A 24931-nucleotide genomic window follows, 5' to 3' on the forward strand; every position below is an offset into this window, starting at 1 on the left:
ATGTCGGTTCTATTTTTACGGCCCTTGCACCCAAGCCGAGGCCAGCGTCTCGGGAGGCCCGGCTAGTAAGGGGCCATCGAGAGATTAGGAGATCGGCTCAAAGGATTGCGGTGCTACAGGGGAACAAGAAGAGTAATTCTAAAGAAAGCCAGGCGCTCCACAGGATATAGTAGCGCTGGCGGGGCGGAGGGTGGGGTGGGGGAGGGGGCATAAACCACATCCCGAAGGAGGCGGTCTCTGTCCTCCTCTTCCTTCTCTTGGGTCTCGCCCGTTCGCCGGGAGCTGGGGATGACGTCAGCGCCCTCGGACCCGGCAGGGATTGGTTCGGCGAGAGGGGCGCCGGCGGCGAACGCGACAGGACGTGGAGCAACGCAGGACTGGGAGCCGAAGGTCTCGCGAGAACTGAGGGCCCTGGGTGTGGGATGGACGCGGAGCCGGGAGGAAGTGGTCCGCGGCTTCCCGGGCCTTCCTGCCGGCCCGAGACATGGCCCGGGGCCCCGGCCCGCTAGGCCGTGGCTATCCCCGCCCGGAGCCCGCCGCCATGCCCAAGAGAGGGAAACGACTCAAGTTCCGGGCCCACGACGCCTGCTCCGGCCGAGGTGAGGGCGAGGGCGAGGGGAGGGGACGGCAGGGAGGCGGGGAGGCTGAAATGGAGCCGAGGCTGCGGGGAAGGGGCGAGACGCACCGGAAGGACAGAGGAGGGAGAGAGACCTGCCGGGAAGGCCGCCAGGTGAGAGATTGTCCTGTTTTTCAGTGACTGTGGCAGATTATGCCAACTCGGATCCGGCAGTCGTGAAATCTGGAAGAGTCAAAAAAGCTGTTGCCAATGCTATTCAGCAGGAAGGTAGGCTTTGGTGGTGCCGGGGCTGCAAGGGGCCGGAGCCATCGAGCTGTTGATCCTTTCTTTTGCAGCGCGTCTGGTTTTAACTTTCTCTTAATTCTTCTCCCTTGAGCATCTTCTCTTTAAGTTGTTTGTTTTCATTTTATCATCTTCAGATAAGTGCTTTCCTAGGGGAACAAAGTGAAGGGACTAGCCAGAAACATCATTTTACTTAGGAGATTTTCTCCTCGCTTTGTTTATAATTTATTTATTTTTTTTCTAGGGTTTTCTCTCTCGGTTTTAGTTCACCTGCCTTCCAATCTATGCCTTTTGCTTTCTCATTATTTTCTCTCAATACATATTTTTTTCTCCTGAATTTTCTTCTTTGCCATTGTCTTTTTGTCCTTCAGTCCCTGGCACTGCTCTAACATCCAGTCTCCTTCAAGTTGGGTGTTGTATACAGGGCATTGCCAAAGTCATTAAACTTTTAACAGTTTTAAAACTGCATAACATCTTATAAAGATCTTGTATTTGTTACAAAGAACATCTTGTATTACAAAGATAGGATCTTGACCTTTGATTTCAGTGGAATAGGGAACTTCAGGAGGTGGAAATACCTCATACCAGTGTGTTGGCACTTTCTTTGCATTTCATGGATTTAGAAAAGTTACTTAGAGGACTGAGACATTAAGTAACTTTCTTTCTTTGCCTGTGGTCACAATTCTGTATGTGTCAGAGGTGAGATTTGAATCCAGGTCTTATTGGCTTTGTGGCAGATTCTTCCACACTGCACTAGAGTAGATTTGGTAAGTGACATGAGAATTTGGCATCTATTTTACTAAATGAATTAAATCATGGAGTAGCACAAAAGTAGTATATTCTTTTTTTTACAACTTCAAATTCAGCAAACTGTTATGAGTTTAGGCACTTTGCCTTATGCTGCAGATGCAGGTACAGAATTGGATCAGTCCTATCCCTTAATGAGTATGCATTTTATTGGAGGTACAGCAGGGACATACACCTAAATATATGCAGTTTAGGAAGGATAGCTCATCCAAGTAGGGTTAATCAGGACAAGCTTTGTGGAAGAAACTGAGCCTTGAAAAGATTCTGACTAGTGAATATGAGGGAAATGAAGCTAGATTGTTCAGATGCTACAGAGTTGAGAGATGGAATTTGAGTTCTAGGAACAGCTGTTGGTCTAGATTGGCTATTGAGTAGAATGTCTGAAGAGGGGTAATATGTGCTAAGGCTAGAAAAGATAGATTGGAGGGACTTAAATATCAGGCTAAGGAGGTTGTACATGGAGTAATGGTAGGGGGTTGAGAGGAAAAAATGAATGGTGGTTTGTGCCTTAGTAATGATAACGACAGCTAGCATTTATAGAGCACTTTAAGGGTTGCGAAGTACTTTACAAGAATTATCTCATTCTATTTTCAGAACAACCATGATAAGAGTAGGTGCTGTTATATATCTCTATTTTATTTATAGATGAGGAAAGTGAGGCAGGACAGGTTAAATGATTCACAAGTAGTAAATGTCTTGAACTCAAGTCTTCTTGACTCCAAGTCCAGTGCTCTATCCACTGCCTAAGAAAATTATTTTGGCAGCTGGAGAATAGATTAGAGAGGGGAGTGACTAGAAGAATAATAATCAGTTTGGAGGCAGTTGAAACAGGACAGAATCTGAAAGTGATGATCATTTGAGTGAAGAAAAAAAGACTAAAGTTGTGGAAGCAGAATCAATAGAATTTGGCAAATGATTGATATAGGGACAACGAAGGATAAGGATAAGGAAAAGTCAAAGAATGAGTAGGAGTTTAAGTTACAACTCTAAGATTTGGATAAAGGTGTTACCTTCATAGAAATTAAAAAGTTTCTAGGGTTGGAGATGATGTGGAGATGCTTTTTGGGACATCTAGGTAGACATATCTATCCTGCTGGACATCCAACAGTCATTTAGAGATGCATGAGATGCACAAGTGGAGTTTAGGAAAGCAGTTAAGTTTGGATATATAGATAGAGGAATCTTTGAACCCATTAAAATGGGTGATATCAAAAGAGAAAGAGGGCCTAGAACTGAGCATCCCTATTTGTTGAGCACCCCTGGGGACAAGAGATGAAGGAAGATCCAGCAAATGAAACATGAGAAATCCAAAGAAAAAGAGGAGAGAACTGTATCATAGAATCTCCCAAGAGTGAGAGCTAATGTCAAAAGTTGCAGAAAGGAAATAGGGAAAAGAGTGTGAAGATAAGATTTTAGAAAATAATATGAGATTTAGCACTTAAGAGAGCAATTTCTTTTGGTTGGTGAGGTCACAGGCCAAATAACAAGAGGTGAAGAAAGGAGTATTTTAGGAAGTAAAGAGGTTGGTTTATAGACTTCCTATGAGTCTTTCAGTTAATGATAGCAGTATAGGCAGATAGATTCCGGGCACAGAGTAGGTGAAAATTTGTAAAGACTTTATAATATAGACCTGAGCATGTTTCTAGGTACTAGGGAATTTTAGTAGATAGAGAAAGCTGGAAGACTAGCTTCCTTCAGGGAGATAGTATCAAAGGCCAAGAAAGAGTGCCATTTTTTTCAAGTTTATTTCAAGTTGGGACTTTTCTAGAAATTTCATTGTTTTATGGATTTAAAAAATTTTATGGTAATTTTTTTCTAGTTTTCCAGTGTTAAATTACCAGGTTTAAGATTCAATGAGTATATCCATTCTTTTCTACATCAGATTGGCTCATACTGCCAATATAATTTTCTCTATTTAAAATCAATTATTACTTTGTTAGTGCATAATTTTTACCCATTTTGTTGTTCAGTCATTTTAAGTCATGTCCAACTCTCTGTGACCCCATTTAGGGTTTTCTTGGCAAAGATACTAGAGTGGTTTGCCATTTCCTTCTCCAGCTCATTTTACAGATGAGAAAATTAAGGCAAAAAGGGTTAAATGACATGGCCAAGTTTATATAGCTAGTAAGTGTCTGAGGTCAGATTTAGACTTAGGAAGATGAGTCTTCTTGACTCTAGGCCCAAGACTTTATCCATTGTGCTACCTAGCTGTCCTATTTATCTATTTACTCTGTATTGTTCCTCTTTGTTAAACTTTGCATAGTCATAGTCAATATGCACGGTCTTTTCAGTGCTGTTTTCAAGTTATAGTGTATGTTTTCTGTGTATTATTCATCGTTGTCATTAATTGCATTTTAATTTTTCACATATAGTTTAGCCATTTTTCTCATTTTGGATATTTAAGTTGCTCCCAGTTTTTTTGGTATTAAAAATGACAACCCTATATACCGATTTTTGATTTGTTTGATAATGCTCTGAAGGTATGTCCTTAATAATAGGATGATTGAGTATACTGTTAAGTTGCTGTCTAAAGGTCATTCCCTTAATTTTCAGTGCTTATGCTCTGGATGGCTTCTGTTAGATTATGGCAAGCCTGAGTGGCTTATTTTGTCCTTCAGGGTGGGATTTTGTTTCATCTTACTCTCCTGTCTCCTAGTGAAATCTTTGTGTGGCTTGGAAGCCTCCCAGGTCCCCACAGAAGAAGTTTTCTCTGGGGCTGGGGAGCCCTGTGACAGCAGTGATGAGATGGATGCCCAAGAGGAGAGCACCCATGAGCAAACTATCTCCAGAAAAAAGAAAAGCAAGAGGCACAAAGGTAGGCATGTGGCATGATTTGCTTTTGTCTTGAACATTCCTTTCTGTAATGACACATGGAAGCTACATTCCAGCAGTTTCATGAAAAGTACCTGAAGAGGCTTCCAATCAAAGCACTGAGGAAGCTGTTTTAGGATGCTTATGAGAATAGGGATGTTAGTCAGTTATTCTTAGTATGTTAATTTTTTCCATGTTTGAAAGGCAATGTATCACCATTAGAACAGTCACCATTAATAGACAAAAACCTACAAGATGGCCTATGAACACAACCCTACTAGGTACCCAGGGTATATGGCAGAAGAGATATAGCAAAAACTTGGCTTCTTCAAATATGTGTACAGTAATATATTGGGTGCCTATCTGTGCTTTAGTTGGTTTGTGAACTCCTTCCACTGATGCATACTCTTAATTTAGTTTTTTATAAGATTACTTGAGGTTCAGAATAATTGGGTGACTTGTCCATGGTCATATACCTAGTAAGTGGGTGTTAAAGGTGGCCAGGTCTTCAGATTTCCAGTGCTCTTGTTATTTGCCTCTCCAAAAAGTATGTGTGGTAAATGATTTTGTTATAAACAGAATTATAAGTAAATCTTTAGTTTAATTCAATATTACATGTCTGTTGTGTGATTAATAGGTCTTGTAGATATATATAAGTATATGATGGTTCTTTTCCTTAAGGAGCTTACCACTTAATTAGGCTGTACTTAAGCAAATGAAACAATTAGAGAACAGTACAGGATAGTGGAGAATAAAAGACTAAATTGAATGTAAGTTCCTTAAGGTAAGGGACATATTACTTTGTATTTTTGGCTCCTGCAGAAAGATAGCACAGTGTCTAATATAGAGTATAAGTGCTTGTTCATTGATAATGTGCCAAAATTTGTTACACACAGTAATAATGAGAGTACATTTCTAGTTTCATCTCTTTACTTATATTGCCAATTGGACATTCCATTATTATCCAAAATTAAGCTTGTCAGATACTGAACTAATTTCTGTTCCCTTTATGTCACCTATCCAAAACCAGTTACCAAGTCCTGCTTATTTTTCTTCCACAACATGTCTTAGGTTTGACCTTTCCTGTCAGTTTTCATAACTACTATAATCTCGGCTTAACACATCTCCAGCTTGGGTTTCTGTCATAGCTACTTAACCTTCAGTCTGATCTACAGCTGCCAGGTTATTTTTCCCAACACACTATATTTTTATTACTCACTTCTAGCTGTGGTTTCAAGGGAAGGGTCCTGGATTGGAACCAGAAGACCTGATTCTCTTAAGAAAATGTTTTATTGGTAAAATAGCACTTTTGTTTTTAGTGACTTAACCTTCAGAAAAAATTTGTTTTGCTTCAGAAAAGCAAAACAAATCAAGACACTGACTGTATTTGAGGTTGGTAGGTTTCATTCCATCCCTATTACCCATCAGCTCTCTGCTGGGAGGAAAAAAACCCATGCTTTGCCATAAGTCTTCTGAGGAAGTGTGATTGATTAGAATTTTGGTGTTGTTTTCCTTTGCATATGCATTGTAAATTGTTTTCTTGGTTTTGCTTGCTTTATTCTTCATCTGCTCATACTAGTCTTCTAAATTCTTCATATGTCATTTCTTATAGCTCAATACTATTTTGTTACATTTGTATATTGTATTTTGTTCATTCTCATTTCCAATTCTTTGCTGTCATAAAAAGTGCAACTATATTTTTGTGTATATAGGACCTTTCCTCCACGAGATCTGAATTTTAATCTCAGCTCAAATAATAGCTATACAACTATGGATAAATCACTTCTCTGAGCTTTCATTTTCCTACCTATAAAGTAGGCATTGATATTTGCATAATATGCCTCCCAGGATGGTTATTGGGAAAGGCTTATTAACCTTAAAATGTTACATAGTCTGTTATTATGTAATTTCTAATACCACAGTTATTGAAATTGTTTACTGGGTCAGGTCTGAGCTCCTAAATTTGGTATTTGTGGCCTTCCCATTTATTGTCCCTATTTTTTTCTACCCATACTTCCTCTCCCTACTCTTCAAGATCACCTTTCTATGTATTACTGTTCCATTCCAGTTAAGTCTGTCCCTCAAACATGCTTTACTTATTTCTTCTACCATAGCTTAATTCATACTTTTCCCATTTCATCTGGAATGACTTCCGACTGTTCCTTTGAATTTTCCAAGTCCTTGATTTTCTTCAAGGTCCAGTTCAAGTTTCTTTCATGAAAAACTTTTCTTCATTAATATTCACCCTTTGATTTTTGATTTTTACTTTTTGTCTTTAATATTGTCTTGAGCTAGTTTCTAGCCCAGGGTTTTTCAATAGTTTTCAGTTTATTGCATGCTTACACATTTATGAACTTGAGAGGACACCAAGGTAGTTTCCTATTCTCAACTTAACCATTGAAAGCATCTCTTCTCTAACCATTTGAGCCCATCCCCTTGTTTCTTTTCATCATGTTTATGACCAGCCCTGCTTTACTCATTTGCAAATTGGGAAGAGGACAAAAGCAAATTTTTTGTGGTGAAAATGAAAAACATACTAATTAGTTGAATGTAAAAGTATTATTTGTGAGAACCCTGAGTGTACTTGGCACATTTGTTGTTCCTTTGTCTCAGTCAGATCACTCTTTGTGATCCCATTTGGGGTTTTCTTGGCACAGATAATGCAGTGATTTGCCATTTCTTTCTCTAGCTTATTTGACAAATTAAGAAACCGAGATAGACAGGGTTAATAATTTGCTCAGGGTCACACAGCTAGGATGTGTCTGAGGCCAGATTTGAACTCAGGAAGGTGAGCTTTACTCTAGGACTGGCACTTGATCTATTGCACAACCTGGTTTCCTGTACTTGGCACATAGCACTTGGATATTTGGTTCATTTGTAAGTAGAACCACTTGAAATTTGAAGTCAACATTCCTTAAATTTAATTATCTTGACTTTTGGCTTTTGTGCAGAGAAAGGCAATTCACAGTCATTGAAATGCAAATGTTAGACATAGACTTACTGCACAGTCAGGGTATATTGAAATTTTATATATTAATACTGTACCTTTTGCTAAAAACAAATGAGAAGTCATCCTCAATTATGAGATCTTTAATCTTTTTCAAACACTTTGTAGGAGAAATACATGTCTAACTGCCCCATTCTACCAAGTAAGACAATGAACTTAGATAAAGGTGGGTACCATGGTTGAAGTAGTGTTGAAATCTGTCCTAAGGCATGTCCAGATGTTTCGTGATTGTATCCAGTCCCTTGGTCTCCAGTTCATCTTATTATGCTACACTTGTAGTTTGTATATATATTCAGTTAGTGTTTTCCTGTAGAGAAGTCCATTTTTGTTCAGTTCATCATTAAGATGTTAGAATGTCTTATGGATCTACCATTTTTAAAAAAGTTCATCTTTTAAAAATTTTTTCTTTCTTATCTTAATAACAAATTTCCACATAAGTTTTCCAAAGTTATATGATTCATATCGTCTCCCTTCCTTTTCCCATCGCCCCTCCCAGAGTTGACAAGCAATTCAGTCTGGATTATACATGTATTGTCAAGCTAAACATATATTCATTTTTGGAAATGAATGATCTTATAAAACCAAAACCTCAAAAGATATACCCAAATAAACAGTTGATCAATCATGTTTTCATTTGCATTTCTACTCCAACGGTTCTTTCTCTAGAAATGGATAGCATTCTTTGTTATAAGTCCTTCAGAATTGTGTCCTGGGTCATTGTATTGCTGTTAGTAGCAAAGTCTGTCACATTTGATTGTTCTACAATAATTCAGTTATTGTGTATAATGTTCTCTTGGTTCTGCCCAATTCACTCGGCTCCCGATGTGTTTGTTTTGTCATTTCACTAGGTCTTTCCAGTTCTTTTCAAAATCATCCTGTTCATCATCGTTCCTTATAGCACAAGAGTATTCCATCACCATCATATACCACATACCATCATATACCACATTTTGTTTAGCCATTTCCCAATTGAAGGACATCCCTTTAGTTTCTGGTTCTTTATGACCATAAAAAGTGCAGCTCTAACTATTTTTATACAAAAAGATCCTTTCCCATTTTTTTTTAAATCTCTTTGGGACATAGACCTAGAAGTAGTATTGCTGGATCAAAAAGTGTATGTTCTTTTATAGCCCTTTGGACATAATTCCAAATTGCCATCCAGAATGGTATCAATCAATTCACAATTCCACCAGCAATGCATTAGTGTCCCAGTTTTGCCACATTCTCTCCAACATTTATTATTTTCCTTTACTATCATATTGGCCAATCTGCTAGTTGTAAGGTGATACTTCAGAGTTGTTTTAATTTGCATTTTTCTAAATGAGAGATTTAGAACATTTTTTCATGATTATTGATATTTGATTTCTTTGATTTCTTCATCTGAAAACTGCCTATTCATCAGATCTACCAATTTAAACAATTATTTTTCTTCAAAAGAAGTGTAAGGGGTAAAATTATGGTTGGACTGAATATTCAAGAGTTTGGTCTCCAGGAATTAAGTACTTAATTCCAAATGAAAGACTAAAGTCAGAATGACTTTTATGGAAGTTTATTTACAAATAGAAAGAGTGAAAGTAAGGAAAATGTGTATGAGAGAGAGACACAGATAAATTACTCTAGCCTGGTCTGATCCAGGCAGGGCTTTGGAGGCCCCAGCAAATGAGGGGCCTCTGCAGTGGTTAGTCCTTCCAGAAAGACGAGGGAAGGGAGTCAGCCTTTTCACTCACCCACATGACAGTCCAAAGGGAAGGAGTCTGAAGTCTCAAGCCTGAGCTGAGCTCCTTCAAGGCTAAGTTCAAAGGGACCCCCCCCCCCCCCCCGGAAGTTACCATCATATTTAAAATACAGTTCTTTTCGTCACTTCCTGTGTCTACCTTCCACTTTTATGTGGACCAATGGCAGCTTTAACTTTGCTTCGGACTGCCCAGGGGGCAGTCAGTTGTTTTTGATTTGTCACTCACTAGCACACGTGGGTCATAGACCTCCCTCCCCCACTTAAGGATTAAGTGGGGGTGTATACATTCCTGATGGTAAAATCTAAAGAATAAATAGGGGAGAGTTAATCTCATCTTCACAGAAGTCATATATATTGATGTTCATCCCTGACGCTTTGTCACTTAAATGAGAAAGTTCTTATCAGCCTATTGACATATAAAAATCAGTATTCTTAGATGGGGAAATTCTCTACTTCATGAACATATAAGAATTTTATGTTACTAACATTGTTTTATAAAGTAGTGGTACTAGGAAGTGTATACTTGGAACAGTGATTTCTGGGATTAGGAAGTAGAAGAGAGGGGTGACTCTGGAGAGAAGTTGAACTATTTGTGGTGATGGAAAGTTAAAAGTGTGGGAGTTAAAGGTGGGAAGAGAAAAGACACTATTAGGGAAATTGCATTTTTAAAGTATAAAGAAATTGGAGAGGAAACAAGATGATGATGATAAAACTTGTAGAACTTAATGAAGCAAGAACAAATGAGAAAAGGTGAGGGTAGCAGCCAGGTTAAGCCAGAGAGTGGGAGGAGCAGTGAGCAGCTCAGTAGAATTGACTTTGGGTTGTATACCTTGGGAAGCAGTTTTAAGGGATATTCTTGGAAGAGGGATGGACTTCAGAGAAGCTGCCAGATCTATTAGGGTAGTTTTAAGGAGAGGAATTTTTACATTAAATTAAATCAGTAGGCATTTATTAAGCATCTATGATGGCCTAGGTACTGTGCTAAGCACAGAGTATACAAAGAAATAACAACATAAAAACCATATACATACATACATACATACATACATACAAACAACATGTATATGTATGTGTATATGTTGTTTCCTAGATCTATATCTGTCTCTCTGATAAATTGGAAATAATCAAGGGAAAATACTCAGAATTTAAGGGAATTGAGATAGGCTTCCTATAGAATGTCAGGTTTTAATTGGGATTCAGGGAAGCTAGGAGGCAGAAGAACATTTCAGGCATGTGGGATGACTAGTTACAATTCCTGGAGTTGGGAGATAGTATATCTTGTTTGATGCCAGTTGTCACTGGATCACTGAATATGGTGGGGATGCAGGGGTTGTGGGTGTTATAAGGTGTAAGAGATGTAGAAAGGTAGGGTAGGAGGCAGGTTATGAAGGACTTTTGAATGCCAAACCTAATTTTATATTTAATCCGGGATGTAATAGGGAACCACTAGAGTTGATTGAGGAGGTGGGGGAGGAGGGTGATATGGTTGGGCATATGCTTTAGGAATAACATTTTGTTGGTTGAGTGGAGAATGGATTTGAAGCAGGCACAGACCCACCAGCTAGCTAATGTAATTGTCTAGGCCTGAGGTGATGAGGATCTGCACCAGGCCCATCCTGGACCAAGGTGGTGACAGTATCAGAGGAGAAAAGGGAAAATATGCAAGAGATGTTAAAAAATTCAAATCTTGACAAGCTAGATTTGTCCCTGTGGAATCTAGAAGGCAAGGACTTTGATTCAGGGAAAGGAATTAAGGGAAATAAATGTTGTTTAGACCATTAGAACATATGTGCATGTAGAGTATTTGTATGTAAGAGAGAGTGACCTACACACACACACACACACACACACACACACACACAGATGTTTTCTAGAGGGTGCATGCACACACATACAAACACACACCTGAACACTTTAAGTTGAGTTAGTTTAATTGACCCTGTGTAATCGTCTGTATATCTGTTCTGATTATAGTTTATACTCTTGCTGTTTATATTTACCCTTACTATAGTGAAATCATTTTTGTGCATGAAATGGCAAAATAAAGACATCAGGGGAAGAGTTACCCATATGAGATTAATGATACTTTAATTTTAATTAAATATATTTGTGTAATGTTTTATTCTTTTAAAAAGACCTTTTATAGGATCTACATTGATCTTCCTAATAGCCTTGTGAGGTGGGTAGGGCATATATTATTATCTCTATTTTATAGGGAAGTAAACCAAAGTTAAGAGTAGGATCATAGCTCTAGAGCTGTTAGTTACCCAAAGGATAACTTGCTTAACCCCATATTACAAAGGAAGGAACTGAGATCCAGAGAGGTTAAGTGAGTTGCTCAATTGGCTCCCAAAGATGGTGTCAGAGACATAATTTGAATGTAGGCCCCCCTGGCCCTAGAACAAATTTAGAGTCAGACTGTTTCCTAGAATATCGAGTCCATAGGAGAGGGATCTTTTACTTTTAAAATTTTGTGTCCTGAGCATAGTACCTGTTTGCATTAGAAACCTTTAATGGGTATAATGTTGTAGAGGAGAGAGCACTGGACTTGGAGACAGAAGGACCTGGATTCATATCCACATATGACATTAACCTTGAGACCATAGGCAAAGTTGTTAAACCTCTGTGAGATTTAGTTTCCTTATCTGTAAAAAGGGAATAATAATAGCGCTTACCTTATAGGGTTGTCATGATGATCAGATTAAGTGCTTTGCAAAACATAGAACACCATATAATGGTAGGTTTTGTTAGTGTTGCTTTGGACCTGTGTTTTCATTGGCTCTTTCCAGTGAGAAATCTGCCTCTTGGGAAACATCAGTAACTGTTCTATAATTTATTATCTCAGAGAGAGTTGCTTAAGGTACTAAATGTTTAAGTGACTTCTCCAGGGTTACATATCTGGTGGTAATATGTCAGAAGCAAGACTTGAATCTAGGTCTCCTTAACTGAGGACAGCTTTCTTGGCTATTATTATGATAAAATACTTGTTGAATTGAAAGAGATTAAGTGTTTTAATTCTCACAGTTGATGAGTAGTAGCAAAACTTAGACTAAGGTCATTTGAATCCAAATTAAGTCTTCTTGAAGCAGCTGTGATGTAATGTTGAAGTATAACAGAAACGAATATTAGAGTTGACTTTAGATAACCTTACACTTATTAGCTATTTGATATTTCCTAATAATTTAACCTCGCTAAGATATCTCATATGTGAAATAAAAAAAATACTTGCCCAGGCTACTTCAGAAAGTTGTACTTTGTGTATATATATATATATATATATATATATATAGTCATATATAGGAAACATTTTATGAACTATAAAGTAATATGTAACAGTAAAGCTCTTGTTACTATATTGCCTCTCAGGGGAAGTGAAGGATGAAGCTTTTTCTTTTGGGTGGTTGGTACGAGAAATTATCTAGGATCCTTCTGTTTGAGAGCTGCTCTAATTGTCATCAATCAATAAACATTTATTAAGCAATTGTTATGTACCAGGCACTGGTAGGTTCTGGGGATATGATTACAAAAATGAATCTAGTCTCTGGCTTTAGAGTGCTTATGTTTTGGTTGAGGGCCAATTTGCACATGCAGAGGTAGATACAAAGTAGACACAAAGTAATTTAGGGGAGGGTGTCTTCAAGACTAGTACTTTAGAGGAATTAGGAAGGATTTCTTAAAAGTGTTGATTNTATATATATATATACAGTCATATATAGGAAACATTTTATGAACTATAAAGTAATATGTAACAGTAAAGCTCTTGTTACTATATTGCCTCTCAGGGGAAGTCAAGGATGAAGCTTTTTCTTTTGGGTGGTTGGTACGAGAAATTATCTAGGATCCTTCTGTTTGGGAGCTGCTCTAATTGTCATCAATCAATAAACATTTATTAAGCAATTGTTATGTACCAGGCACTGGTAGGTTCTGGGGATATGATTACAAAAATGAATCTAGTCTCTGGCTTTAGAGTGCTTATGTTTTGGTTGAGGGCCAATTTGCACATGCAGAGGTAGATACAAAGTAGACACAAAGTAATTTAGGGGAGGGTGTCTTCAAGACTAGTACTTTAGAGGAATTAGAAAGGATTTCTTAAAAGCGTTGATTATGTTGACACTTGAAGGAAACTGAGGATTCTAAGAGAGTTGAGAACGTGTTCTAGGTATGAAAGATGGCTTGTACAAAGGCATGGAGAGCAGAGATGGAGAAAAAGATGTGTAGGAAAAACAGTAAAATGGTGACTGTGGACTATAATGTGCCAAGTGGGGGAGGATAATATCAGGGCTAGGCTGTGGAAGACCTTTGAATTGCCAAATAGGGCTTTATACATTTTTCTGGAGGTGATAGAGGATCCTATCCATCACAGGAAAATACTGGACTCTAAAAGGCAGAAAGTAGTTAGTTTCCAATATAAATTTAAGTTACAGAAGAAAAAAGGCTGAAATTCTGCCTCTTTTTCATTCTATTTCAGAAGACCCTGAAGGGGCTGTTGGAGAAGAGTATCCCATGGATATTTGGCTATTATTGGCCTCCTACATTCGTCCTGAGGACATAGCGAAATTTTCCCTGATTTGTAAGAACGCCTGGACCGTCACTTGCACTGCTGCCTTTTGGACCAGATTGTATCGAAGGTGCGACTGAAGTGAGCTTAATATGCTATTTGTATAGCTGACTTCAGTGCTACCTGTGGCTTGGAGCTGTTCCCTGAATGATGGCCCCTTTCCCTGGTGCTTTATCCCATGCTATGTGCATTTTCCTGACCTTGAATGCCTTTCTAATTTTATTTACTATTTCTAATTCTCAATTACTATCTTTTCTGTGACTGTTCACCTCTGCATCTTCCTCTAGCAGAGTGATGCCCTAAGTTCCCCTAAAAGACCTTTCTATGACCTTTCAAGTGGAACCTTTTCTAGTAAAACTTAACTTCTGAAGAAACCTGTTTTCTTATACTTTCAAGTTGATTGTTGAATTAGTGGTGCCTCTTTTCTATCTGAGAAGTTTAACTCCTGTAGTCAATTTTGAAATTTCATAGTACCATCTTTTGCTTGTGTTGCTATATCTGTATCAGTAGTATTCATGCACTGCAGAGGTGAGAACAGCTTGTGTATTTAATCAAAATCCTCTCTTTGGTTACTGGGAATATGGGTGCAATAGAAAAAGTGAAGGTGAGGATATAATGGGGATAGAGAGGTCTATAGGCAGCCACTCCGTTATGTAGTTTCTTAGGAGATAGACAGCTAGGGTAATATGATAGGTCTCCCTTCCCTGGTTTATTCTTATTGTTTCTTCATTTTTGTTTCTAGCAAAGGACTTAGGCTCATTCTAATAAAATAACTAGCATTTCAGATTTTTGTTTAGACCAGGGTCTTTCTGGCTCTTGTGTCCTGCCTCATTTCAAATCATCTTCTCTTGTTTTTACTACCAGTTTAAAGAGAATCTTCTAAATGTTTGTAATTCCAGTAGTGAAGAGAGAATCAGGATGGTAACAATGAGGATTTAAAAGTGCATAATATATGGAAATTTGGAGATTATATATCCATCTGTATTTTGTATGGGAGTAAGCAGAATCGCTGAGAGGTATTAGAAAGGTGATGATTCTTGGGTGAGAACATTGTGGGCTGGTTGAGAACACCTTAGTGGGACAGTATAGTCAAGATCTAGCTCATCTGATTTCAGCCGAGTAGTGGTCCTGGTCTGGCATGCTGTTGTGGGGATCGTTCACATGTTGGTATGGGTAACGTGTCCTGTTTCAGGCACTACACGCTGGACGCCTACCTGCCCCTCCGCCTGCGGCCGGAGTCTATGGAGAAGCTGCGCTGTCTCCGGGCATGTGTGATCCGGTCTCTGTACCACATGTATGAGCCGTTTGCTGCTCGAATCTCCAAGAATCCGGCCATTCCAGAGACCACTCCCAGCACTTTAAAGAATTCCAAAGTAAGTAAGAGGGAAATGGGGAGCTTGTTAATGGGGTTTGGGACTAATAGTCTCATGTGCCTTTGGGGATACATTTTTATACCGAGTTTCCATTAAGGCTGTTCCCCAGCCAGAGTGCTGGAGCGGGAGGCATGAGGTTGTGGCCTACTAGGGGACCAACACTGGCTATCTTAGTTTAGAAGAGTCAGTTCTCTGAAATAGTTTCTTTTTTTGTTGGGATGGTTTTTTGAAACCTTCACTGTTAAAACCTTTCTATGCACTTTGTGAGTTCCCTGTTTTCTTGATTCTGGTTTATAAGTATTGTGTTGACTATTGGGACACTCTAGATGGAGGTATTGTTGGGGTTGGGCTAAGAAGAGTACAACACAGTTTATTTTCCACAAGAGAATGAAAGAAGTTGATTTCTTTATGTGGATTAATAGATACTTTTAGAGAGTGATAACATAAAAAATACTTTTTATCATAATACAAAATGAAAACTTTGGCACATGAAAATGGCAAGCTTTTAAGCCTTTTCCATGGCTTTTAAGATCTAAGCCTTCCTTTTCTCATTCTGCTTATGTTGAATACCCTGGATTTTTAATTATTTGAAACCTTCTGTCTTTGAGAAGTCTACCAGTTATTTTACTTTTATATCTTCGATGTTTAGTTGAGTATCTAATTGCATCAGATTCAGCATAGATCTCTTAGTAACAAATTCTTTCTCTTTTCCTCTGTTACTTTGGAATCTCCCTAAATGATGACAGTATTTCTAGCTAGGCAGTTTGGCATTTCTGGGTCTTTGGGGAATTAATTTCTTAGATTGTTCCCTAGTTAGTTAGCTGTTTGTTATCTACCTACTCTCCAGCTCTATATATTTCTTAAGTTTTCTGCTTCAGCCTTGAAAGCAGATTCCGCGTCTTAATTATCTTTATATCTCTTCCAGTGCTTAACACAGAGCTCTTGAATAGTCAGTAGGTGTTGACTTGAATTTCAGGTCACTTTGATTACTTTGCCCCAGATCACACAACCTAACATTCTTCCAATCCTTCTCAGCTCTGTTATACTGTTGCTTTAATTAAAAGGAAAGTTATACAATCTTTCTTTCCCCCTTCATTTCAGATCTTGGGTGACTATATATTTCCTTACACTTTGATTAAAATAGTACTGTTCATTTGGCATTATATTCATTATACATTATAGTAGTTTAAAGTTCCCTCTTCCCCCTGCGAACTGAAACCTGAGAGTCAGGATTATATATAAGGGCTGGCTATCAGCAAAGCTCTCAGCTTAGCATTGGGTTGGTTATTTAATGGATTCAGGGCAGGAGCAGAATGCATGGCAAATAGAATTCTTACTCAACAGCTGCTTATGCTTCTAATGTAGATGGATGGTGTGCCATTTGTAGCATTTACATAGTAAACTTCTCAAATGTTTACCATAGAGTTAGACTGGTGATGGTGAACTTGGGGTTCATCTCATAAATTTATAGTCCTAGTTTGGTCAGTTGCAGGAAGTAGAGTGACATTGGGCAAACTCCTAGAGACACATCCTAGCGGCTCCAGTGCAGAATGCAAATGCTATTGCTAAGTTGATCTTAAATAACTATCTCCTCATATTTGTACTGCTGCTTGTTAAATTGGAGGAAATGAAATATAAAAAGCCGGAGTGGAATGACAGTGAGGGTCTTTTCCAAACCCAGGCAGTAAGCTCAGGCCGCCATGGCTTCTTTTATGCCTTTGTGTTATATTTTATATTTTTCTGAGATTGATGAGGGTTTGGGAACTGGAGTGGCAGGTGTCCCATGCATGGCCTTGCCAGTTATGTACCCATAGTCGCATGGCATTCAGGGAGCTGCTGGCATGCCTGTAGGAGAGCTGTCCCCTGGTCCTCAACTCCAGCTTTTCGTATTTGATTCTCCCCTCTCTCTCTTTTCAATAGCATAGCTTGTGTGGGACACTGGAGCCGTTGTGATGGCAGCAGAAGTATTTGCCCCCTAAAGCCAAGCCCATTATTTTTGATGGAACAGCAGGACGTACAGGGCATGTCTGAAGGGCAGGACAGCCAGCACGGCGGACGACCCACCCCCTACCCCCTGGGAGGTACTTCACTTCTTGTGCTTAACCCTAGCTGTAGCTTGGCTACCACCAAGGGGCTGCTTAGACTAATGCAGCCTGACTGTAGTTTTCAGATGGGCCTTCTGCTCTGAGGAGGTCTTGAGCTGCTTACCTTTATCATAGGGGTGGGATTTTCTCTGCTCAGCTTTATGACCTTGCTGGCACCTTGCCTGGTGGCTGCTGGCTATCCTTTGGTTTCAATATGGAGATGTGGCCTACTGAATCAGAGTGAATGCACCAGTCTCTATAGCCCACACCTCTCTATTTAAAAAATGAGAGCAGCAGGGGTGACCTTGACAGATTCTGAAGTTAACACTATTGGTCCCTCTTCTTGGTGCTGGGCAGCCTTGGGATTATCTAGTTTTATGTGCAAAATAGCATTGATTTGGGGGGCTCTCACTTAGCCAGTGCCTTGCAGTGCCACTGTAGAATGATACTCATTGTAGGTGGTATCAGAACTATCAAACAGGGAGGTTGCTGCTGCTGATTTTGTTTCAGTTTACAGTCTATTGTGATGTTTTTTATTTCCTTATAACAGTGTCTGCTTTTCTGGTACAGAAAGATTGTTGGGAACAGACAAGAACCAATGTGGGAATTTAACTTCAAGTTCAAAAAACAGGTATGAGCTCCAACATCTCATTTGGGTTCAGTGAACAGCAGCCCCTGCCTAGCATCGTTGGGTGGGGATGGGGAATGCGGTGGGTAGAAGAATGTCTTTATTGAGACTCCTACTGCAGGACTTTCTTAAGGATTTTGACATACTGGGGGGATTTCCAGTTAGTTGATATTTTCTGGTTTTTTAAGTCTTAGGTCTTTTAAAATTTTAATCAAAACAACCAATCCTTTGGATGGAATAATCAGAACCATTATTCTGGTTCTCATTTAGGATTTTCTCATTGGCTACATATGGCCTCTCTTGGGTTCTTTTAAACCCAAGATACTAAGTATCAGTTCCAAGGTAGAAGGGTGGTAAGGGCTAGACAACTGCTGTTAAGTGACTTGCCCAGGGTCACACATCTAAGAAGTATCTGAGAAATCACATGTGAACTCATTTCCAGGCCTGCCTATCTATCCCCTGAACCACCTAGTTAGTTACCCATACTCCCCTGTTGCTCTCTATTAACAATACTGTTGGGGCCTTCTTCCTTTTAAAAATCTGTCCTAATGCTGGAAATCGGTTCCCTCTTAGGAGATGAATGACATATAACCTAAAATTCCCAAATATAGAATGTTGCTTTTGCCAAAGAGGCTCCTATATCAAATGGGAACTTTCAGAAAGATAAGATTCCTCCCAAGGAGATGATTAAATGTGATTGACTTTGCTACTAATAACAATGCAATGATCCAGGATAATCTGGAGGGGTTTATGAGAAAGAATGCTGTCCATATCGAGAGAAAGAACTGCGAATAGAAATGCAGAAGAAAAACATAAGATTTATCACTTGTTTATATGGGTATAGGATTTGGAATTTTGGTTTTTAAAAGATCACTCTGTTACAAAAATGAATAATATGGAAATACGTATCAAGTGAGAACACATGTATAACTCAGTGGAATTGTTTGTCAGTTCTGGGAGTAGGGAGGGAAGAGGGGAAGGAGAAAAAATGAAACATATAACCATGGGAAAATATTTTAAAAGAAATAAAATAAAAAAATGATTCCTCCCAAGGTATATGGTGGTGATGATTGAGGTTTTTAGGTCAGGCCCCCTTTGAAAATTTGCCTAGGGGATCTAGAATTTAAACTTAAACCACTTTTATGCATAAATTGCCTAAGTGAAATTATAATTATGCAATAATAGCTAGCATTTATATAGTACTTAAGATGCACAAAAATTTGCTTTACAGATCTTATTTTAGCCTTACAAGAATCCTGGGAGGTAGGTGCTATTATAACCCCCATTTTACAGAGGAGGAAACTGAGGCAGGCAGAGGTTTGTGGCTTACCAGAGTCACATAGCTTGTAAGTGTCTGAGGCTGGATTTGAACTCAGCTTTTCCTGATTCAAGGCCCAGTACTCTATTTACTATTACCTTGCCACCTAGCTGCCCTAGACTATAAAGAGGAGATAGTTACATTTTTAATTATTTTAATTATTCAGAGAAGAACAAATGTTTTGGTGCTCATTTGTAGGCAATGACAGTTTCTAGGAGCGTTTGTGCCTATGTTTTGTGGGTTCTTCAGGATTTGGAGTACATAGCTGGTACATAAAGCTGTGGTGTCTAAAAGTGCAAATGCTTTCTACTTTGATTGTCTTTAAAGCTCACTCTATTATATTGACTTGTCCATTTTTTACCATTTTACCCACTTTGTTCTCCCATTTGTTTCCTCTACTGAGTTGCCTTACAAATAAGGCTTATTTCCTAAAATATGAAGACATTCTGGGAGAAGTGCTTTTGTAAAGTGAATCAACTTTTGATTGATTTTTTTCTTTTTATGTAATTTCTGGGTCTTTGACTTGGGGAGCTTTTGGTTGTATTTCGGGGGGGGGGGTGGCGCAAATTTTTGGTCCTGATATTTAGTTAGGATATTCCTAGTCCCCTAGCTACTTCTTAAATGTTAAACATTAGAGAAACATCTTTGGCAAATTCACGTTATGATGGGATGTTGGATTGGGACAGACATCACAAATTTCTAACAAGGGAGCCACAGGAGCTTAGTGACTATGACAGAGCAACCTTGAATTTCTTCTACTCAAAAAAATTCTAATTTCTTCAAGGAGTAGTGACCAGAGTTTGAGTATCCTCTTCTTCTCTCTCTCTTTATATGCAGCAGGAAGTCTACTTTTTGTACTCTGGGTGGCATTTTCCAAGGGGTTCTGCATTTGCTACAGCTTATTAGACATCCAGGAATACTGACTTACACAATGAAGTACAAATCCTTAACATAAAAGGTCTATTATTATTATTACAAGTAGTAATCTTTTCTTTTTAATAATGTAAAGCAGTGGTTCCCAGACTTTTTTGGCCTACCGCTCCCTTTCCAGAAAAAATATTACTTAGCGCCCCCGTCACATACTATCACCGCCCCCTTACAGTTATTCACCACCCCCAAATGCACCTGTGGCCATACCACCCCCCTGGATTGCTGCAGCACCCACCAGGAGGTGGTGGCTCCCACTTTGGGAATCACTGATGTAAAGTATTCAAAGCTACTTGTCATATTCATAGAATTGTAGATTTAAAAGACTTTAGAGACTGTTTAGTCCAACTGTTTCAATTTATAGATGAGGATACTGAAGTCCAGAAATGTTATTTCCCAGAAATAGATAGCTCAAAGTCACAAAAGTAATGACCAAGGCAGGATACCTCAGTCAAGTTCATATGAATTTGCTTCTCATGATTGTTTTGTGAACTACAGGCAGATATTACTTAGGCAGATATTAATCCTTATTTAGAGATGAATAAATTGAGGTTTAGAGAAATGATGTCCTAAGGACCACAAGAATAATTACTACCTGATTGGGATTGGAATGAACTTAGTTTTTTTAAAAATATCTGTAGATTTTATCTTATGCATTTAAAAATATTATTCTGCAGTTTCCATAGGTTTCATCAGAATGCCAAAGGAGATCATGACATAAAAATGGTTTAGAACTCCTGGGCTGAAACAGAGGTCTTAATCATCTACATTTCCATATTGCTTCTATGTCTTTGTGGTCTTGTAATAAAATGAATTCATTTAAATAAAATCTACTCCTTTAATAAAATCGTTGGTAAATCATCTATTACAGTGATGGGCAAACTTTTTAAAGAGGTGGCCAAAGGAAAGGAAATGCTCATCTGTCAGTCTGTTTCTAAGGCAATGCTTTCGAAGTTTCATTGTATTGTATCCTATTTGTCAGATTAGGAATAATGTCTTGCAACCAGATAGGACATTTCAGGGGGCCACAGTTTGCTCATCACTGATCTATTAGCAGTTGTCAGAACATAGAAATAATTGTGCCATTAATAAAACTTATATTTAAAATATTTGCATTTAAACTTATTCATTACAACAGGATTTTTCCTGTATCAGCTCTGGTTAGAAGTTTGTTGAGAAATGAAGTTATTAATTCAGCCAAAGTAAAGTTTTGGTCTGTATATATAACCTAAACAAGCATGTTGCTTCCCATCATAGATACCACAGTATAAAGGATAAGAAGACTGAGTCCTGGCCTCTGCATTGCTGATTAGCTGTCTGATCTTGGGAAATCATTTAATATATCTGAGCCTCAGTTTCTTCATCTGTAAAATATTGGCCTCTTAAGTTCCCTCTGATCTCTAACATTGATTCTTCCCCCCCCCCCCCACCTTTCTCCAAATTCTTACCCTCTGTCTTAGACTCAATATTAAGTATCCATTCTAAGGCATATGAGAGGTAGATTAGGCAGTTGAGGTTAAGTGACTTGTCTAGGGTCACACATCTGAGAAATGTCTGATTTGAAACCAGTACCTGCCATCTCCATGCCTGACTCTTAATCCACTGAGCCACCTAGCTGCCCCTCTAATATTGATTCTAAGTTGGATATAACTGCATTTAAAAAAAAAAAAAAAAGATTCATTGTTGGACTTTTAAGTGAATCTTAGGATACCATGTGTCTTTTCCTACACTTAAGCTGAAGGCTAGACTTTTTCAAAGTGTTTGGTAAATTAGAAAGTGCTGTATAAATAATAAGCTCTTATTGTTGTTCCTTCTTTGCTTACCTTACTATCCTTAGTTGCTGCACATAGGTGAAGCAGAAGATAACATGTTTTAGATTAGGCAGAGGTTTCTCATTGGTGGTACCCTAGAACCACTTAACTTTTTTCTAATCCATTGAGTTTATTTTCAGTTCTCTTTAGTCCCCTAGGTTAAAGAGCAAGTGTGTGGGAGGTCTGCAGCCTCCTGTTCAGTATGAAGATGTTCACACCAACCCAGACCAGGACTGTTGCCTCCTACAAGTTACCACTCTCAATTTCATCTTTATTCCCATTGTCATGGGCATGATTTTTACTCTGGTAAGTGGAGATAGGATGAATCATTAACTAAACAACCCTATTGGATTATACTAGAAGTTTGTCTACCTAAAAGAAACCTGACTATGCACAGTAGGATAAGAAAGAAGGCCTGACAGTGGTCTTTAGGCTAAGCTTATAGATGAAGACTCAAATTCTTTTCCCATAAGTCTGAAGGACTTTCCTTTGGCTAGGGCAGGGGTCGGCAACCTTTTTGGCCGTGAGAGCCATAAACGCCACGTTTTTTAAAATGTAATTTCGTGAGAGCCGCACAGTGCTCACAGTGAGTGCTCCTGTAACAGCACCTGAAAAAAAATTGACTTTATGGCTCCTGCAGAAAGAGCCAGATATGGCTTGAGAACCATACTTTGCCGACCCCTGGGCTAGGGTATGAAAGAGAAGAGAAAGTAATGAGAGCATACAAGGTGGAAAATACCATCCTAGGTGTTTAGGAGGCTCACTAGCCCCCAAATCAGTTCTTCCTGGCTTGTGAGCATATGGATTTTTGGAGAGAGTAGTCAGTTGAGATCCCTCTCTCCTGTCTGAATGTTGAACTTTGATGGTTCACAAACTTTTATTGGAGGCTCTAGTTGTTGGAGAGATGATAATGAGACTCAGACACAAGATGGGCCTCAGGGCATATGGATGGTGCCTAACCTAAGATGCAAGTTGACATCCCTTGTTCAAAGTCTCAACTGTTTTGAGTTAGTTTACCATCTGCTATTTTTATACTTCTGGCACATAGTCCCAATTCTTATCATTTGGTTGGCAGCTAGAAGAGGAAAAATTATGATACTTAGTTTTTCATGTCTTCTAGGTTTATGGCTAAGTATCATTGTGTTTATTTTTAGCCTAAACAGCTTAAACTGTGATGAATTTATAAAATTAATGTTAAATTATATTTCTTTACAAGACAGATTTAGTAATTTAAAATTTATAAAATAATTGTGCTGCTTTTTGGATTTGAGCAGTTTCTGTGAATTCTTGTTAGACTATTTTTTTCATAGAGTATATGTAGCAAATTAAACTTGCTTCATTTGAGGGATTGTTTCATGGGTCTATTCATTTTGCTTTTTCCTTTCAGTTTACCATTAATGTGAGTACTGATATGAGGCACCATCGTGTGAGGCTGGTGTTCCAGGACACTCCTGTCCAGAATGGTCGGAAACTACGCAGTGAACAGGGTGTACAAGTCATTTTGGACCCCGTGCACAGTGTTCGTCTCTTTGACTGGTGGCATCCTCAGTATCCCTTCTCCTTGAGAGCATAGTCACTGCCTCCTGTTGGGGCAGCCCTGAGCCAAGTTGGATAATCCGTTAGTCATCAGAATACAACTAGGAAGGGGGCAGCTGGATTGCCTTTCCTGTTGGTAACTCAAATGCTGCTCAATTTCTGGGGGCTCTCACATGGGGCAACAGAAGAATCAAGAGGAGAAACAATGATTTGTAAACCTATTTTAATGTAAATTCTGCATTTGAAAGGAGAAACCTGGCCCTGTTCTTTACTTTAAAAGCCCTTTTGGTGCTAATGAGTTTGGTGTGCTTTATTTTATTAACCCCAGTGAAAATGGATGATTTTGATTTAAGAAGAGCCCAGCTTTTTTGAATCCCAAACTGCCAAGCCTCTGCATTCCTATGTGGATCTGAGTCCCCTGTTGGCCCTTCCGCATTTAAGCAAATTTTCTTTCCTCCAGGAAATAAACCAGGTAGTTGGGTTCTCAGAACCTAATCTTAATGATTTTTTTTAAATGGAGATATTTGTTGTTTTAAATCTCCTTTGGCCACTTAGAAATCTTAGATGCTTCTCTATATAAAGCTTGAATTTGAGATTTTCTGAGATATATTAAAAGAGGTAGCAAGATGTATCTATAAATGAAAAGTGAGGATTTGAAATTTGTCTTCAATTAGATGATAGTGAAATTTTACAGTGAAAAACAGTAAAGTTACTACAGGGAAGACATTGTTATTCTTTTAGAAATAAGAAGGGGGCATTTAAACCATTAAAAGAATAAAATTGATTCATCAGTTCTTTTGTAAAATTGGCTTCCTGGGCTAAATAGGAAGTCCTGATATACCTTACTTTACTTTTCATTTAGCTGCCTCTGAGGTCAGCCTGGTTGCCTCCTGAAACCTGATGTGCTGCAGCTTTGCAGATGTGTTTATTTCCTGTAGTAGACAGGGGTAAAGTGCTTCTGTGGCTCATGGTCTAAGAATCAGTTTTCTGTAAAGCTACCTTGCTGATTTTTGATGATTTTAAAGTATCAGTGATGGTGGTAGTGCTTTGCTGGGTAGCTGGATCACATCTAGAGGTTAGCACCAAAATGGAGCTTCCTATGTGTCAACCCTGTGGAGGGAACTGATAACATAGGTCAAGTCTCTAAATATTTACCCCATTGCTTTTTCTGCTGCATGAGTGCTAGAAAATGCTCCTGAGAAATTGCTGCCTGATAATGCAGCTTTGTCTGTCTTTAGGCCTGTCTAGCCTCATTCCATATCTTGTATGGTAAAGGAACTATGTAAACAGGATGGGAGGCTAGGATGGCCACAGCAGCATTTGGGGTTGTCTCCAAGGAAAAGGAAGATTCCTTACAAACTCTCCTATTTTAAAACTGGCCCCACTCCTTTTTTTGGATATTGTGAGATGGTCTAATAGGCTCCCTGAAATCAAACTACAGAATGTTCGATGACTTTGGAGGACTGAAACGAAATTA

General features: G+C 38.7%; 1 protein-coding gene across 5 annotated transcripts; it reads left to right on the forward strand.

Annotated features, from left to right (window-relative positions):
- The first annotated feature begins 288 nt into the window (after positions 1-288).
- TMEM183A (transmembrane protein 183A) lies at positions 289-23749 on the forward strand. Of its 5 annotated transcripts, none has more exons than XM_044676769.1 (8): positions 289-599; positions 755-844; positions 4285-4481; positions 13688-13847; positions 14970-15150; positions 17785-17865; positions 22069-22224; positions 23306-23749. In XM_044676769.1, the coding sequence occupies exons 1-8, from the start codon at positions 289-291 to the stop codon at positions 23489-23491; spliced, it is 1362 nt and encodes a 453-aa protein (XP_044532704.1). In that variant the 3' UTR covers positions 23492-23749. The 5 variants fall into 5 exon arrangements, with proteins under 5 accessions (XP_044532704.1, XP_044532705.1, XP_044532701.1 ...); XM_044676770.1 differs by having other exon boundaries at positions 434-599; positions 4323-4481; XM_044676766.1 differs by having other exon boundaries at positions 434-599; positions 4323-4481; positions 13691-13847.
- Positions 23750-24931: the final 1182 nt, after the last annotated feature.

Source organism: Gracilinanus agilis, chromosome 4, assembly GCF_016433145.1.
Source record: "Gracilinanus agilis isolate LMUSP501 chromosome 4, AgileGrace, whole genome shotgun sequence".
NCBI lineage: Eukaryota > Metazoa > Chordata > Mammalia > Didelphimorphia > Didelphidae > Gracilinanus > Gracilinanus agilis.